The 17468-nt window shown below is 50.4% G+C and overlaps 1 protein-coding gene across 4 annotated transcripts in view; it reads left to right on the forward strand.

Moving 5' to 3' along the window:
* Window positions 1-17468, forward strand: part of LOC138801675 (integrin alpha-M-like) — an 84351-nt gene that overhangs the window by 9797 nt on the left and 57086 nt on the right. For 2 of the 4 annotated variants that reach the window (XM_069984732.1, XM_069984736.1), the window contains exons 7-13: window positions 18-166; window positions 921-1074; window positions 1151-1301; window positions 10806-10879; window positions 11010-11142; window positions 11244-11383; window positions 12065-12199. In XM_069984732.1, the coding sequence (XP_069840833.1) occupies window positions 18-166; window positions 921-1074; window positions 1151-1301; window positions 10806-10879; window positions 11010-11142; window positions 11244-11383; window positions 12065-12199 (936 nt within the window). The remainder of the gene's footprint in view (window positions 1-17; window positions 167-920; window positions 1075-1150; window positions 1302-10805; window positions 10880-11009; window positions 11143-11243; window positions 11384-12064; window positions 12200-17468) is intronic. The other 2 variants (XM_069984733.1, XM_069984735.1) reach the window with 2 other exon arrangements.

The raw sequence follows: 17468 nt of genomic DNA on the forward strand, positions 1-17468 counted from the left end.
CCTTCTTCTTTCCCCAGTTTGCCCTGATGCAATATTCCAGTAAATACGAAACACATTTTAATTTTATGAACTTTTCCAAGATAAGAGACGCGACATTACTGACCGGAGGCGTCACCCAGCAGCTGGGAGGGTCCACGCGGACCTGCACCGCCATCCTGCAGGCCATGTAAGTGCTGGGCCTTCATCTCTATTGGTGCTTCCACATGGAGGACTGGGTCTGGTAGAGTCACTGGCCAATGAGCTGCTGTATCTAAGCTTCTCATGGGTGATACTGTATCTAATCCTTTCATCCAATATTGTATGCGGAGTTATTGCATCTAATCCTGTGTAGAATCTTTTTCTTTCAAATCAACTGGTGCCAGAAAGTGCCAGAGATTTGTAATATTCCTCTATTAAAAAAATCTTTAGTCTTCCAGTACTTCTCAGCTGCTGTATGTCCTGCAGGAAATGGTGTATTCTCTCCAGTCTTCCAGTACTTCTCAGCTGCTGTATTTCCTGCAGGAAGTGGTATTCTTTCCAGTCTGGAGAGCAGGAGAGGTTTTCTATAGGGATTTGCTGCTGCTCTGGACAGTTCCTGACATGGACAGAGGTGGCAGCAGAGAGCACTGTGTCAGACTGGAGAGAATACACCACTTCCTGCAGGACATACAGCAGCTGATAAGTAGTGGAAGACTGGAGATTTTTTTAAAGACGCAAATGACAAATCTCTGGCACCATTTGATTTGAAATAAGAAAATTTTTTGTAAACATTCCCTTTAATGTATCTAATCCCATCATGCAATACTGTATGCTGAGTTGCCATATCTAATCCCCTGTGATCCTGTCTGCTGAGTTACTGTATCCAATCCTATCCTGTGTGATACCCCCTGGAACACAAGGGATCTGCTGTTTCAATCTCTCCCACCTCTGACTATTGGCAGTAGAGAACTCTTCAGTCCACACAATGGGGCTCGTGATAATGTGGAGAAGCTCCTGATAGTGATAACGGATGGAGAGTCGCGCATGGATAACACGCCATCAGCAGTCTCCACCCGAGAGGCCAATGAGGTTGGGGTGCGGCGCTTCGCTATCGGAGTAAGTTGTGAGCTTACACACTCCATGGGGCATTCTATCCAGACGTGCCCTCTCATTGACTTACATTGGCTTCCAGGTGGGCGACGTCTTCTCCCGTCCTCACGCCCACAATGAGCTGAAGTCAATCGCCTCGCCAGAACCAGACGATCACATCTTCAAGGTTACAAATTTCTCTGCACTCAAAGGTTTACCTAAGATCCTTGAAGACAAAATATTTACTATTGAAGGTGAAAGGAAAATGATGCATCCTCTCCACCCTATTCCTCCATCCCCAATATGTCCTCCTCCAGCTTCTCCTCACCTCCCTATTCCTCCATCCCCAATATGTCCTCCTCCAGCTTCTCCTCACCTCCCTATTCCTCCATCCCCAATATGTCCTCCTCCAGCTTCTCCTCCTCTCCTCCCTATTCCTCCATCCCCAATATGTCCTCCTCCAGCTTCTCCTCCTCTCCACCCTATTCCTCCATCCCCAATATGTCCTCCTCCACCTTCTCCTCCTCACCTCCCTATTCCTCCATCCCCAATATGTCCTCCTCCAGCTTCTCCTCCTCACCTCCCTATTCCTCCATCACCAATATGTCCTCCTCCAGCTTCTCCTCCTTTCCACCCTATTCCTCCATCCCCAATATGTCCTCCTCCAGCTTCTCCTCCTCTCTTCCCTATTCTTCCATCCCCAATATGTCCTCCTCCACCTTCTCCGCCTCACCTCCCTATTCCTCCATCCCCAATATGTCCTCCTCCACCTTCTCCTCCTCACCTCCTTATTCCTCCATCACCAATATGTCCTCCTCCAGCTTCTCCTCCTCTCCACCCTATTCCTCCATCACCAATATGTCCTCCTCCAGCTTCTCCTCCTCACCTCCCTATTCCTCCATCCCCAATATGTCCTCCTCCAGCTTCTCCTCCTCTCCACCCTATTCCTCCATCCCCAATATGTCCTCCTCCAGCTTCTCCTCCTCACCTCCCTATTCCTCCATCCCCAATATGTCCTCCTCCAGCTTCTCCTCCTCTCCTCCCTATTTCTCCATCCCCAATATGTCCTCCTCCAGCTTCTCCTCCTCTCCACCCTATTCCTCCATCACCAATATGTCCTCCTCCAGCTTCTCCTCCTCACCTCCCTATTCCTCCATCACGTATATGTCCTCCTCCAGCTTCTCCTCCTCTCCACCCTATTCCTCCATCCCCAATATGTCCTCCTCCAGCTTCTCCTCCTCTCTTCCCTATTCTTCCATCCCCAATATGTCCTCCTCCACCTTCTCCGCCTCACCTCCCTATTCCTCCATCCCCAATATGTCCTCCTCCACCTTCTCCTCCTCACCTCCTTATTCCTCCATCCCCAATATGTCCTCCTCCAGCTTCTCCTCCTCACCTCCCTATTCCTCCATCACCAATATGTCCTCCTCCAGCTTCTCCTCCTCACCTCCCTATTCCTCCATCCCCAATATGTCCTCCTCCAGCTTCTCCTCCTCTCCACCCTATTCCTCCATCACCAATATGTCCTCCTCCAGCTTCTCCTCCTCACCTCCCTATTCCTCCATCCCCAATATGTCCTCCTCCAGCTTCTCCTCCTCTCCACCCTATTCCTCCATCCCCAATATGTCCTCCTCCAGCTTCTCCTCCTCACCTCCCTATTCCTCCATCCCCAATATGTCCTCCTCCAGCTTCTCCTCCTCTCCTCCCTATTCCTCCATCCCCAATATGTCCTCCTCCAGCTTCTCCTCCTCTCCACCCTATTCCTCCATCCCCAATATGTCCTCCTCCACCTTCTCCTCCTCACCTCCCTATTCCTCCATCCCCAATATGTCCTCCTCCAGCTTCTCCTCCTCACCTCCCTATTCCTCCATCCCCAATATGTCCTCCTCCAGCTTCTCCTCCTCACCTCCCTATTCCTCCATCCCCAATATGTCCTCCTCCAGCTTCTCCTCCTCACCTCCCTATTCCTCCATCACCTATATGTCCTCCTCCAGCTTCTCCTCCTCTCCTCCCTATTCCTCCATCACCAATATGTCCTCCTCCAGCTTGTCCTCCTCTCCACCCTTTTCCTCCATCCCCAATATGTCCTCCTCCACCTTCTCCTCCTCACCTCCCTATTCCTCCATCCCCAATATGTCCTCCTCCAGCTTCTCCTCCTCTCCACCCTATTCCTCCATCCCCAATATGTCCTCCTCCAGCTTCTCCTCCTCACCTCCTTATTCCTCCATCCCCAATATGTCCTCCTCCAGCTTCTCCTCCTCACCTCCCTATTCCTCCATCACCAATATGTCCTCCTCCAGCTTCTCCTCCTCTCCTCCCTATTCCTCCATCCCCAATATGTCCTCCTCCACCTTCTCCTCCTCACCTCCCTATTCCTCCATCCCCAATATGTCCTCCTCCAGCTTCTCCTCCTCACCTCTCTATTCCTCCATCACCAATATGTCCTCCTCCAGCTTCTCCTCCTCACCTCCCTATTCCTCCATCACCAATATGTCCTCCTCCAGCTTCTCCTCCTCTCCACCCTATTCCTCCATCACCAATATGTCCTCCTCCAGCTTCTCCTCCTCTCTTCCCTATTCTTCCATCACCAATATATCCTCCTCCAGCTTCTCCTCCTCACCTCCCTATTCCTCCATCACCAATATGTCCTCCTCCAGCTTCTCCTCCTCACCTCCCTATTCCTCCATCCCCAATATGTCCTCCTCCAGCTTCTCCTCCTCACCTCCCTATTCCTCCATCCCCAATATGTCCTCCTCCAGCTTCTCCTCCTCTCCTCCCTATTCCTCCATCCCCAATATGTCCTCCTCCAGCTTCTCCTCCTCACCTCCCTATTCCTCCATCCCCAATATGTCCTCCTCCAGCTTTCTCCTCCTCTCCACCTATTCCTCCATCAACCAATATGTCCTCCTCCAGCTTCTCCTCCTCTCCACCCTATTCCTCCATCCCCAATATGTCCTCCTCCAGCCTTGTCCTCCTCACCTCCCTATTCCTCCATCCCCAATATGTCCTCCTCCAGCTTCTCCTCCTCTCCTCCCTATTCCTCCATCACCAATATGTCCTCCTCCAGCTTCTCCTCCTCTCCACCCTATTCCTCCATCACCAATATGTCCTCCTCCAGCTTCTCCTCCTCACCTCCTTATTCCTCCATCCCCAATATGTCCTCCTCCAGCTTCTCCTCCTCACCTCCCTATTCCTCCATCCCCAATATGTCCTCCTCCAGCTTCTCCTCCTCTCCTCCCTATTCTTCCATCACCTATATGTCCTCCTCCAGCTTCTCCTCCTCTCCTCCCTATTCCTCCATCCCCAATATGTCCTCCTCCAGCTTCTCCTCCTCACCTCCCTATTCCTCCATCCCCAATATGTCCTCCTCCAGCTTCTCCTCCTCACCTCCCTATTCCTCCATCACCAATATGTCCTCCTCCAGCTTCTCCTCCTCTCCTCCCTATTCCTCCATCCCCAATATGTCCTCCTCCAGCTTCTCCTCCTCACCTCCCTATTCCTCAATCCCCAATATGTCCTCCTCCAGCTTCTCCTCCTCACCTCCCTATTCCTCCATCACCAATATGTCCTCCTCCAGCTTCTCCTCCTCTCCTCCCTATTCCTCCATCACCAATATGTCCTTCTCCAGCTTGTCCTCCTCTCCACCCTATTCCTCCATCCCCAATATGTCCTCCTCCACCTTCTCCTCCTCACCTCCCTATTCCTCCATCCCCAATATGTCCTCCTCCAGCTTCTCCTCCTCTCCACCCTATTCCTCCATCCCCAATATGTCCTCCTCCAGCTTCTCCTCCTCACCTCCCTATTCCTCCATCCCCAATATGTCCTCCTCCACCTTCTCCTCCTCACCTCCCTATTCCTCCATCCCCAATATGTCCTCCTCCAGCTTCTCCTCCTCACCTCCCTATTCCTCCATCACCAATATGTCCTCCTCCAGCTTCTCCTCCTCACCTCCCTATTCCTCCATCACCAATATGTCCTCCTCCAGCTTCTCCTCCTCTCCACCCTATTCCTCCATCACCAATATGTCCTCCTCCAGCTTCTCCTCCTCACCTCCCTATTCCTCCATCCCCAATATGTCCTCCTCCAGCTTCTCCTCCTCACCTCCCTATTCCTCCATCCCCAATATGTCCTCCTCCAGCTTCTCCTCCTCACCTCCCTATTCCTCCAACCCCAATATGTCCTCCTCCAGCTTCTCCTCCTCTCCTCCCTATTCCTCCATCCCCAATATGTCCTCCTCCAGCTTCTCCTCCTCACCTCCCTATTCCTCCATCCCCAATATGTCCTCCTCCAGCTTCTCCTCCTCTCCACCCTATTCCTCCATCACCAATATGTCCTCCTCCAGCTTCTCCTCCTCACCTCCTTATTCCTCCATCCCCAATATGTCCTCCTCAAGCTTCTCCTCCTCACGTCCCTATTCCTCCATCCCCAATATGTCCTCCTCCAGCTTCTCCTCCTCTCCTCCCTATTCTTCCATCACCTATATGTCCTCCTCCAGCTTCTCCTCCTCACCTCCCTATTCCTCCATCCCCAATATGTCCTCCTCCAGCTTCTCCTCCTCTCCACCCTATTCCTCCATCCCCAATATGTCCTCCTCCAGCTTCTCCTCCTCACCTCCCTATTCCTCCATCCCCAATATGTCCTCCTCCAGCTCCTCCTCCTCACCTCCCTATTCTTCCATCACCTATATGTCCTCCTCCAGCTTCTCCTCCTCTCTTCCCTATTCTTCCATCACCAATATATCCTCCTCCACCTTCTCCTCCTCACCTCCCTATTCCTCCATCCCCAATATGTCCTCCTCCAGCTTGTCCTCCTCACCTCCCTATTCCTCCATCCCCAATATGTCCTCCTCCAGCTTCTCCTCCTCACCTCCCTATTCCTCCATCCCCAATATGTCCTCCTCCAGCTTCTCCTCCTCTCCTCCCTATTCCTCCATCCCCAATATGTCCTCCTCCAGCTTCTCCTCCTCACCTCCCTATTCCTCCATCCCCAATATGTCCTCCTCCAGCTTCTCCTCCTCTCCACCCTATTCCTCCATCACCAATATGTCCTCCTCCAGCTTCTCCTCCTCTCCACCCTATTCCTCCATCCCCAATATGTCCTCCTCCAGCTTGTCCTCCTCACCTCCTTATTCCTCCATCCCCAATATGTCCTCCTCCAGCTTCTCCTCCTCTCCTCCCTATTCCTCCATCACCAATATGTCCTCCTCCAGCTTCTCCTCCTCTCCACCCTATTCCTCCATCACCAATATGTCCTCCTCCAGCTTCTCCTCCTCACCTCCTTATTCCTCCATCCCCAATATGTCCTCCTCCAGCTTCTCCTCCTCACCTCCCTATTCCTCCATCCCCAATATGTCCTCCTCCAGCTTCTCCTCCTCTCCTCCCTATTCTTCCATCACCTATATGTCCTCCTCCAGCTTCTCCTCCTCTCCTCCCTATTCCTCCATCCCCAATATGTCCTCCTCCAGCTTCTCCTCCTCACCTCCCTATTCCTCCATCCCCAATATGTCCTCCTCCAGCTTCTCCTCCTCACCTCCCTATTCCTCCATCACCAATATGTCCTCCTCCAGCTTCTCCTCCTCTCCTCCCTATTCCTCCATCCCCAATATGTCCTCCTCCAGCTTCTCCTCCTCACCTCCCTATTCCTCAATCCCCAATATGTCCTCCTCCAGCTTCTCCTCCTCACCTCCCTATTCCTCCATCACCAATATGTCCTCCTCCAGCTTCTCCTCCTCTCCTCCCTATTCCTCCATCACCAATATGTCCTTCTCCAGCTTGTCCTCCTCTCCACCCTATTCCTCCATCCCCAATATGTCCTCCTCCACCTTCTCCTCCTCACCTCCCTATTCCTCCATCCCCAATATGTCCTCCTCCAGCTTCTCCTCCTCTCCACCCTATTCCTCCATCCCCAATATGTCCTCCTCCAGCTTCTCCTCCTCACCTCCCTATTCCTCCATCCCCAATATGTCCTCCTCCACCTTCTCCTCCTCACCTCCCTATTCCTCCATCCCCAATATGTCCTCCTCCAGCTTCTCCTCCTCACCTCCCTATTCCTCCATCACCAATATGTCCTCCTCCAGCTTCTCCTCCTCACCTCCCTATTCCTCCATCACCAATATGTCCTCCTCCAGCTTCTCCTCCTCTCCACCCTATTCCTCCATCACCAATATGTCCTCCTCCAGCTTCTCCTCCTCACCTCCCTATTCCTCCATCCCCAATATGTCCTCCTCCAGCTTCTCCTCCTCACCTCCCTATTCCTCCATCCCCAATATGTCCTCCTCCAGCTTCTCCTCCTCACCTCCCTATTCCTCCATCCCCAATATGTCCTCCTCCAGCTTCTCCTCCTCTCCTCCCTATTCCTCCATCCCAATATGTCCTCCTCCAGCTTCTCCTCCTCACCTCCCTATTCCTCCATCCCCAATATGTCCTCCTCCAGCTTCTCCTCCTCTCCACCCTATTCCTCCATCACCAATATGTCCTCCTCCAGCTTCTCCTCCTCACCTCCTTATTCCTCCATCCCCAATATGTCCTCCTCAAGCTTCTCCTCCTCACGTCCCTATTCCTCCATCCCCAATATGTCCTCCTCCAGCTTCTCCTCCTCTCCTCCCTATTCTTCCATCACCTATATGTCCTCCTCCAGCTTCTCCTCCTCACCTCCCTATTCCTCCATCCCCAATATGTCCTCCTCCAGCTTCTCCTCCTCTCCACCCTATTCCTCCATCCCCAATATGTCCTCCTCCAGCTTCTCCTCCTCACCCCCCTATTCCTTCATCCCCAATATGTCCTCCTCCAGCTCCTCCTCCTCACCTCCCTATTCTTCCATCACCTATATGTCCTCCTCCAGCTTCTCCTCCTCTCTTCCCTATTCTTCCATCACCAATATATCCTCCTCCACCTTCTCCTCCTCACCTCCCTATTCCTCCATCCCCAATATGTCCTCCTCCAGCTTGTCCTCCTCACCTCCCTATTCCTCCATCCCCAATATGTCCTCCTCCAGCTTGTCCTCCTCACCTCCCTATTCCTCCATCCCCAATATGTCCTCCTCCAGCTTGTCCTCCTCACCTCCCTATTCCTCCATCCCCAATATGTCCCCCTCCAGCTTCTCCTCCTCTCCACCCTATTCTTCCATCACCTATATGTCCTCCTCCAGCTTGTCCTCCTCACCTCCCTATTCCTCCATCCCCAATATGTCCTCCTCCAGCTTGTCCTCCTCACCTCCCTATTCCTCCATCCCCAATATGTCCTCCTCCAGTTTCTCCTCCTCTCCTCCCTATTCCTCCATCCCCAATATGTCCTCCTCCAGCTTCTCCTCCTCACCTCCCTATTCCTCCATCCCCAATATGTCCTCCTCCAGCTTCTCCTCCTCTCCTCCCTATTCTTCCATCACCAATATGTCCTCCTCCACCTTCTACTCCTTACCTCCTTATTTCTCCATCCCCAATATATCCTCCTCCACCTTCTACTCCTCACCTCCTTATTCCTCCATCCCCAATATGTCCTCCTCTAGCTTCTCCTCCTCTCCTCCCTATTCCTCTATCCCCCAATATGTCTTCCTCCAGCTTCCCCATTGTGTTCTCCTCCACCTTCTCCTCATCTGTCTTTATTCCTTGCTCCAACCTCAGTCTGTTCTGCTCCAGCTTCTCCTCTGTCTTCATTCATGCATCCCCAATACTTCCTCCATCGCAAGTCTGTTCTCTTCCACCTTCTCCTCATCTATTGTTATTCCTCCATCCTCAGTCTGTTCTCCTCCACCTTTCCCTCATCTGTCCTCATTCCTTCATCCTCAGTCTGTTCTTCTTCGGCTTCTCCTCATCTGTCCTCATTCCTCCATCCCCAGTCTGTTCTCCTCCACCTTCCCCTCATCTGTCTTCTGTCATTCATCCTCAGTCTGTTCTCCTCCACCTTTCCCTCATCTGTCCTCATTCCTTCATCCTCAGTCTGTTCTCCTTCGGCTTCTCCTCATCTGTCCTCATTCCGCCATCCTCAGTCTGTTCTCCTCCACCTTCCCCTCATCTGTCTTCTGTCATTCATCCTCAGTCTGTTCTCCTCCACCTTCCCCTCATCTGTGCTCATTCCTCCATCCTCAGTCTGTTCTCCTTCGGCTTCTCCTCATCTGTCCTTATTCCTCCATCCTCAGTCTGTTCTCCTCCACCTTCCCCTCATCTGTCTTCTGTCATTCATCCTCAGTCTGTTCTCCTCCACCTTCCCCTCATCTGTGCTCATTCCTCCATCCTCAGTCTGTTCTCCTTCGGCTTCTCCTCATCTGTCCTTATTCCTCCATCCTCAGTCTGTTCTCCTCCACCTTCCCCTCATCTGTCTTCTGTCATTCATCCTCAGTCTGTTCTCCTCCACCTTCCCCTCATCTGTGCTCATTCCTCCATCCTCAGTCTGTTCTCCTTCGGCTTCTCCTCATCTGTCCTTATTCCTCCATCCTCAGTCTGTTCTCTTCCACCTTCTCCTCATCTATTGTTATTCCTCCATCCCCAGTCTGTTCTCCTTCATCTTCCCCTCATCTGTCCTCATTCCTCCATCCCCAGTCTGTTCTCCTCCACCTTCTCCTCATGTCCTTATTCCTCCATCCTCAGTCTGTTTTTCTTCACCTTCCCCTCATCTGTCCTCATTCCTCCATCCTCAGTCTGTTCTCCTCCACCTTATCCTCATCTATCATCATTCTTCCATCCCCAGGCTGTTCTCCTTCGGCTTCTTCTCATGTCATCATTCCTCCATCCTCAGTCTGTTCTCCTTCGGCTTCTCCTCATCTGTCCTTATTCCTCCATCCTCAGTCTGTTCTCGTCCATCTTCTCCTCATCTATTGTTATTCCTCCATCCTCAGTCTGTTCTCCTCCACCTTCTCCTCATCTATTATCATTCCTCCATCCCCAGTCTGTTCTCCTTCGGCTTCTCCTCATCTATCATCATTCCTCCATCCTCAGTCTGTTCTCCTTCGGCTTCTCCTCATCTATCATCATTCCTCCATCCTCTGTCCTCTGTCATTCATCCTCAGTCTGTTCTCCTCCACCTTCCCCTCATCTGTCCTCATTCCTCCATCCTCAGTCTGTTCTCCTTCGGCTTCTCCTCATCTATCATCATTCCTCCATCCTCAGTCTGTTCTCCTTCGGCTTCTCCTCATCTATCATCATTCCTCCATCCTCAGTCTGTTCTCCTCCACCTTCCCCTCATCTGTCCTCATTCCGCCATCCTCAGTCTGTTCTCGTCCATCTTCTCATCTGTCCTCTGTCATTCATCCTCAGTCTGTTCTCCTCCACCTTCCCCTCATCTATCATCATTCCTCCATCCCCAGTCTGTTCTCCTTCGGCTTCTCCTCATGTCCTTATTCCTCCATCCCCAGTCTGTTCTCCTTCGGCTTCCCCTCATCTATCATCATTCCTCCATCCTCAGTCTGTTCTCCTTCGGCTTCTCCTCATCTATCATCATTCCTCCATTCTCAGTCTGTTCTCGTCCATCTTCTCATCTGTCCTCTGTCATTCATCCTCAGTCAGTTCTCCTCTATGATCTCATCTCTGCTCATTCCTCCACCTTCAGTCTCTTCTCCTCCAGCTTCTCCTCGTCTATCTTCATTTTTCCATCCCTAATACGTCTTCCTCCCCCTTCTCCTCATCTATCGTTATTCCTCCATCCTCATTCTATTCTCAGTCTGATTGATGTCCTTGTTTACTCCATATTGTCTGCTTGTCCTATCTCTTATCCCTTACATCCTCTGTCCTCTTTTACCTCTCTCCTTTCTGCCTCTTCTATCACCAGGCATGCAGACTCGAAGTGGAGATAGGTTTCAGATGGAGGTTTCTCAAGAAGGGTTTAGTGCACTGTTAACACAGGTAAGGATTAAGTCATTGTTCATGTGTGGTCACTGTATATCCAGGTAATCCCCACAATCCAGACAGAGCCACAGAATCTATTTACTGGACTGAAGAAGACAAAAACATATATTATATTTTCATTCCTCAGGATGGAGCGATCCTTGGAGCAGTTGGTGCTAATAACTGGGCAGGAGGGGCATACAGCTACCGGACTGGGCAGGAGAAGGCCACATGGATACAAGCTGCTCCTGATGGGTCTGACATGAAGGACTCCTATATGGGTGAGAGAAGAAAGAGACTATATAAGCCGCTCATACGTGGAATACGAGATCTGTGATCAGTGATTATGCTATCTTCTTGGTATTGCCATTATGGTCACCAGGTTATGCCATGCAGCAGGTGAATCAGGATTTAATAGCCATTGGAGCACCTAGGTTCCTGAATCTGGGGAGGGTCGTGATCTATAGAAGAAACCCAAACCGAGTCCTTTGGAGTCAAGTGGCCACAGTCACAGGAAAGCAGGTGATGGCAGATGGACAGCAGATGAGAATTATAGTTATTATAGAGAAGGTGGCAACCTATATACATCAGAATTCATATAGACATGATGAGTGATGGAAGACGAGCTGAGTGAGGAGATATATTGAGGGGAGTAAGAAAGAGAATACATGGAATAGACAGGACATTACCTAAAGAAGACTAGGCTTATAGTAAGCAGAGTAGATAGGGAAATATAGTAAGGAGACTCGACATATAGGTAGTGGAGTAGATATTCATGTTTTCCAGACAACCTTAGAGCATTATCCAAGTTTAGCAGCCCCAGCTAATCAAATACCAAAAGTTCGGGTTCGGATGGACCCGAACCAGGTTCGCTCATCTATAGACAGGACATATAGTGAGTGGAGTAGACAGAATACATAGAGTGGACAGGACATATAGTGAGTGGAGTAGACAGAATACATAGACTAGACGGGACATATAGTGAGTGGAGTAGACAGAATACATAGAGTGGATGGGACATATAGTGAGTGGAGTAGACAGAATACATAGACTAGACGGGACATATAGTGAGTGGAGTAGACAGAATACATAGAGTGGATGGGACATATAGTGAGTGGAGTAGACAGAATACATAGAGTGGACAGGACTCATGAAGCTTTTCAGCTTCTTGTCACAGTCACATTGATGTTTCTGTCCCTTCAGATCGGGTCCTATTTTGGTTCTGTCCTTAGTTCGCTCCATGTGAATTCTTCTCACGCTCTACTTCTGGTTGGAGCTCCGACACATTTCTCTGCTGACTCTCCAAATGGTCTTGTTTACTTGTGTCCCATCAGAAAGGTGAGACCTAGACTACATGTAGATGTTATAATAGTAGGACGCAGAAGTAATTAGATGCAGTGATGGTTTTCCCCACTGAGTCTACAATACACGTGGGCCCGAGGGGAAAAATGCTACTCTATTCTCAGGGCCGATTCTAGCTTTTCTGCTGCCTGAGGCGAAAATTTAAATGGCGCCCCCCCCCCCCCCCCCCCCCCCCCCCCAAGAACAACAAGTCTTTCTTGTGTCATTGTTGACCGTAGATATGACGTAATAAGCGGAGCTCTTACACCAAAACACTCTTAAAACCAAGTTACTCTTAAACCAAGGTACCACTGTGTATATATATATATATCAGCAGTAAATATACCAAATGCATAACCACACCACAGCAGTGAATATAACCATGTGGTACATGGTTATATTCACCAGGTGCGAATTCGTTGCGCTGGCTACAGGGCACAGCTCTATGAGGTTTGCTGTACTTCTGCTGAATGCCTCAAGCAAAGAGCAAAAGGTGGCACCAGATTTTGACACACAGCCTGGATTGTCTGGCAAAATCTACTGGTGTTGCAAATCATCACATTTGTCCATTTACACAGAAAGATTATCTGACAGATTATCTGCCAAAGATTTGAAGCCAAAGCCAGGAATGGATTTAAAAAGAGGAGAAATTTCAGGTTTTCCTATATGACCTGACTTCTACTTATAGTCTGTTTCTGGCTTTGGCTTCAAATCTTTGGCAGATAGTCTTTCTGTGTAAATGACCCCTTAGGGTCCATTTACACAGAAAGATTATCTGACAAAGATTTGAAGCCAAAGCCAGAAACAGACTATAAACAGGGAACAGGTAATAAAGGAAAGCTTGCGATTTTTTTCCTCTTTTCAAATCCATTCCTGGCTTTGGCTTCAAATCTTTGGCAGATAATCTGTCAGATAATCTTTCTGTGTAAATGGACCCTTAGGGACTGATAAAGGTGGACCAAGGGCAGGTAAGTATCATTTTATTTTGTTTACATTTTTTAATACTTTCATTCTGGACTACTTCAGATAGAAGATTCTTACTTTTAATGAAAAAGGGTCAACAAGGGTTCTTGGGGGTATTTTATTTCAATAAAGAGCTTTGCTAAATTGTTTTTCTTCTTACTTATGCTTGGCTTAGTAGTGGAAGCCGCCTAATAGATGGCATCCATTAGTAAGCTAGGGCTTTGTGTTGGCTATTATAAGCGCTGACACTAACCCCCATGCTTATTACCTTTAGTACCTACTGTCACCAGGGGTACTTGGAAGAACCAGATACTGTCTGGCCTGGAACGCCAGAAAATGATGATCCAGGACTAGGCAGCAACAGGCTGGCGTTATTAGGCTGGCAATAACTAAAATAAATGGCGCTTGCCTCTAATAGTGTCAGGCTGCTGCTGCTTGGTTTTGTATCTGTCTGGTTATGGAAAATAGGGGAGACCCCATCCATTAGTTTATTAAATAAATAAAATGTGTGGGGTCCCCCTCATTTTCCATAACCAACCAAGCTGCAGCAGCCTGACACTATCAGGAAGGCAGGGGCCATTTATGTTTGGACACTGCTACCCTGATAGTGTCAGGATGCTGTTGGCTGGTTCTGTATCTGACTGGTTATGGAAACTGAAGGGGCGAAAGCATGCATTAGTTTATCAAATAAGTAAATAAAAATACATAGGGTCCCCCTCATTTTCCATAACCAGCCAGATACAAAATCAAGCAGCAGCAACCTGACGCTATCAGTGTGGCAGGGGCCATTTATTTTGGCCATTGTCACCATGATAGTGTCAGGCTACTGTTGCTTGGTTCTGTATCTGACTGGTTATAGAAAATAAGGGGGCCCATGAATGTTTTATTAAATAAATAAATAAATAAATCGAAAAAAAAATGCGTGGGGTCCCCCTCATTTTCCATAACCAGCCAGATACAAAACCAAGCAACAGCAGCCGGACGCTATCAGGGTGGCAGGGGCCATTTATTTTGGCCACTGCCAACCTAATAACACCAGCCTGCTGCCGCCCAGTCCAGGAGCGCCATTTTCTGGTGCTCCAGGCCTGACGGTATCTGGCTCTTCCCGGTACCCCTGGTGGTGGTGGGTACCGGGGTAATAAGCGTGGGGAGTTAGTGTTAGCCCTTTTACTGGCTAACGCTAAGCCTGGCTTAGTAATGGACGCCATCTATTAGATGGCTTCCACTACCAAGCCAAAAATAAGTAAAAAAAAATAAATAAAACAATTTCAAAAAGCTCTTTATTGAAATAAAACTCCCCAGAGACACCTCGTTGACCCTTTTATTAAATAAAAAATGTAAAAATCTTCTTTCGAAGTAGTCCAGTCTGTACCTGTTAAAAAAAAAAAAAAAAAAAGAAGTGAAAAAGCAGCAAACAAAGGCCCTGGCAGCATTAAGTCTATTGTCATTATGAGGAGGTCTCTGCAGAGGCCCTGACCACCTCAATGCAGAGACCTCCTCATAATGACAATAGACTGCCAACCCGGAAAAAACTAACAGATCCCCCCACAACCCACCCCCGCACCTCCGCACCTCTGCAAGCCGCCCGCCACCCATCCAAACCCCTTCCCACCCCAGGAACTTACCAAGTCGCACGGCAACCTCTCCTCCGCAGACGAAGACCCGAACTGCACTTCTTCTTCCTGGACACGTCTCGTGACCTCAGCTGAGTAGCGCCGCGGCGGACGTCCATGGCGCAGGCACTTAACCAATCAGAAGAAGGAAGCCGGGTCACGTGACGGGTGACGTCGGAATGGCCGGCCCGACGGTACGACGAGGAGACGCCGGTGGTGACCGTGAGCAGCGCGACTCGCGAGGTCTGGTGAGCCTGTGCTGTGGCTGTCATTTTAGCTAAGTTAAACTTAGCTAAAATGACAGCGGCGGGGAAAATCTTGCCGCCCCCTGCAGGGGCGCAAAATCTGCCGCCTGAGGCGGAATACTCATTCCGCCTCATGGCAGAAGCGGGCCTGCTATTCTATACATCCAATATGGAGTCTTATGGACTAGTTTACATGTCCACTTATTGCTCAGAATCAAGCAGGTCGTTTGATCTCCAGAGCTTGGTCCTGGACCAACGATGCCCTTTGATGATGCATCTTGAGAGCTTGGTCCTGGACCAATGATGCCCTTTGCTGATCCATCTCCAGAGCTTGGTCCTGGACCAACGATGCCCTTTGCTGATCCATCTCCACAGTTTGGTCCTGGACCAACAATGCCCTTTGCTGATCCATCTCCAGAGCTTGGTCCTGGACCAACGATGCCCTTTGATGAAGCATCTCCAGAGCTTGGTCTTGGACCAGCTACGCCCTTTGATGATGCATCTTGAGAGCTTGGTCCTGGATCAACGATGCCCTTTGATGAAGCATCTCCAGAGCTTGGTCTTGGACCAGCTACGCCCTTTGATTATGCATCTTGAGAGCTTGGTCCTGGACCAACGATGCCCTTTGATGAAGCATCTCCAGAGCTTGGTCTTGGACCAGCTACGCGCTTTGATGATGCATCTTGAGAGCTTGGTCCTGGACCAACGATGCCCTTTGATGAAGCATCTCCAGAGCTTGGTCCTGGACCAGCTACGCCCTTTGATTATCCATCTCGAGAGCTTGGTCCTGGACCAGTGATGCCCTTTGCTGATCCATCTCCAGAGCTTGGTCCTGGACCAATGATGCCCTTTTGCTGATCCATCTCCAGAGCTTGGTCCTGGACCAACGATGCCCTTTGCTGATCCATCTCCAGAGCTTGGTCCTGGACCAACGATGCCCTTTGCTGATCCACCTTCAGAGCTTGGTCCTGGACCAATGACGCCCTTCACTGATCCATCTCCAGAGCTCGGTCCTGGACCAACGATGCCCTTTGCTGATCCATCTCCAGAGCTCGGTCCTGGACCAATGATGCTCTTCACTGATCCATCTCCAGAGCTCGGTCCTGGACCAACGATGCCCTTTGATGATGCATCTCTAAAGCTTCTGCACCCAGGAATTATAGGGATGATGTAACAGAGTTGGGATCTGGAGAGAGTCCGTGAATTATACACTGCTCAAAAAAAAATAAAAAACTTAAACAATGAAAGTCAAGACACAAACAGGTAGAAATGATCAGCGATAAGGCCAGTACACCAGGAGACATGGAGGAGGCCGTAGTGTCCAGAGCATGGAGCAGATACCAGGAAACAGGCCAGTACACCAGGAGACATGGAGGAGGCCGTAGTGTCCAGAGCATGGAGCAGACACCAGGAGACAGGCCAGTACACCAGGAGGAGGCGGCGGTAGTGTCCAAAGCATGGAGCAGATACCAGGAGACAGGCCAATACACTAGGAGGAGGGGGCCGTAGTTTACAGAGCATGGAGCAGATACCAGGAGACAGGCCAGTACACCAGGAGACATGGAGGAGGCCGTAGTGTCCAGAGCATGGAGCAGATACCAGGAGACAGGCCAGTACACCAGGAGGAGGCGGCGGTAGTGTCCAAAGCATGGAGCAGATACCAGGAGAAAGGCCAGTACATCAGGAGGAGGGGGCCGTAGTTTCCAGAGCATGGAGCAGATACCAGGAGACAGGCCAGTACACCAGGAGGAGGGGGCTGTGTTGCCAGAGCATGGAGCAGATACCAGGAGACAGGCCAGTATACCAGGAGACATGGAGGAGGCCAGAGTGTCTAGAGCATGGAGCAGATACCAGGAGACAGGCCAGTACACCAGGAGGAGGGGGCCGTAGTGTCCAGAGCATGGAGCAGATACCAGGAGACAGGCCAGTACACCAGGATGAGGCGGCGGTAGTGTCCAAAGCATGGAGCAGATACCAGGAGACAGGCCAATACACCAGGAGGAGGGGGCCGTAGTTTACAGAGCATGGAGCAGATACCAGGAGACAGGCCAGTACACCAGGAGACATGGAGGAGGCCGTAGTGTCCAGAGCATGGAGCAGATACCAGGAGACAGGCCAGTACACCAGGAGGAGGCGGCGGTAGTGTCCAAAGCATGGAGCAGATACCAGGAGAAAGGCCAGTACATCAGGAGGAGGGGGCCATAGTTTCCAGAGCATGGAGCAGATACCAGGAGACAGGCCAGTACACCAGGAGGAGGGGGCTGTGTTGCCAGAGCATGGAGCAGATACCAGGAGACAGGCCAGTATACCAGGAGACATGGAGGAGGCCAGAGTGTCTAGAGCATGGAGCAGATACCAGGAGACAGGCCAGTACACCAGGAGGAGGGGGCCGTAGTGTCCAGAGCATGGAGCAGATACCAGGAGACAGGCCGCTACACCAGGAGG

Source organism: Dendropsophus ebraccatus, chromosome 9 (assembly GCF_027789765.1).
Source record: "Dendropsophus ebraccatus isolate aDenEbr1 chromosome 9, aDenEbr1.pat, whole genome shotgun sequence".
NCBI classification, from domain to species: domain Eukaryota; kingdom Metazoa; phylum Chordata; class Amphibia; order Anura; family Hylidae; genus Dendropsophus; species Dendropsophus ebraccatus.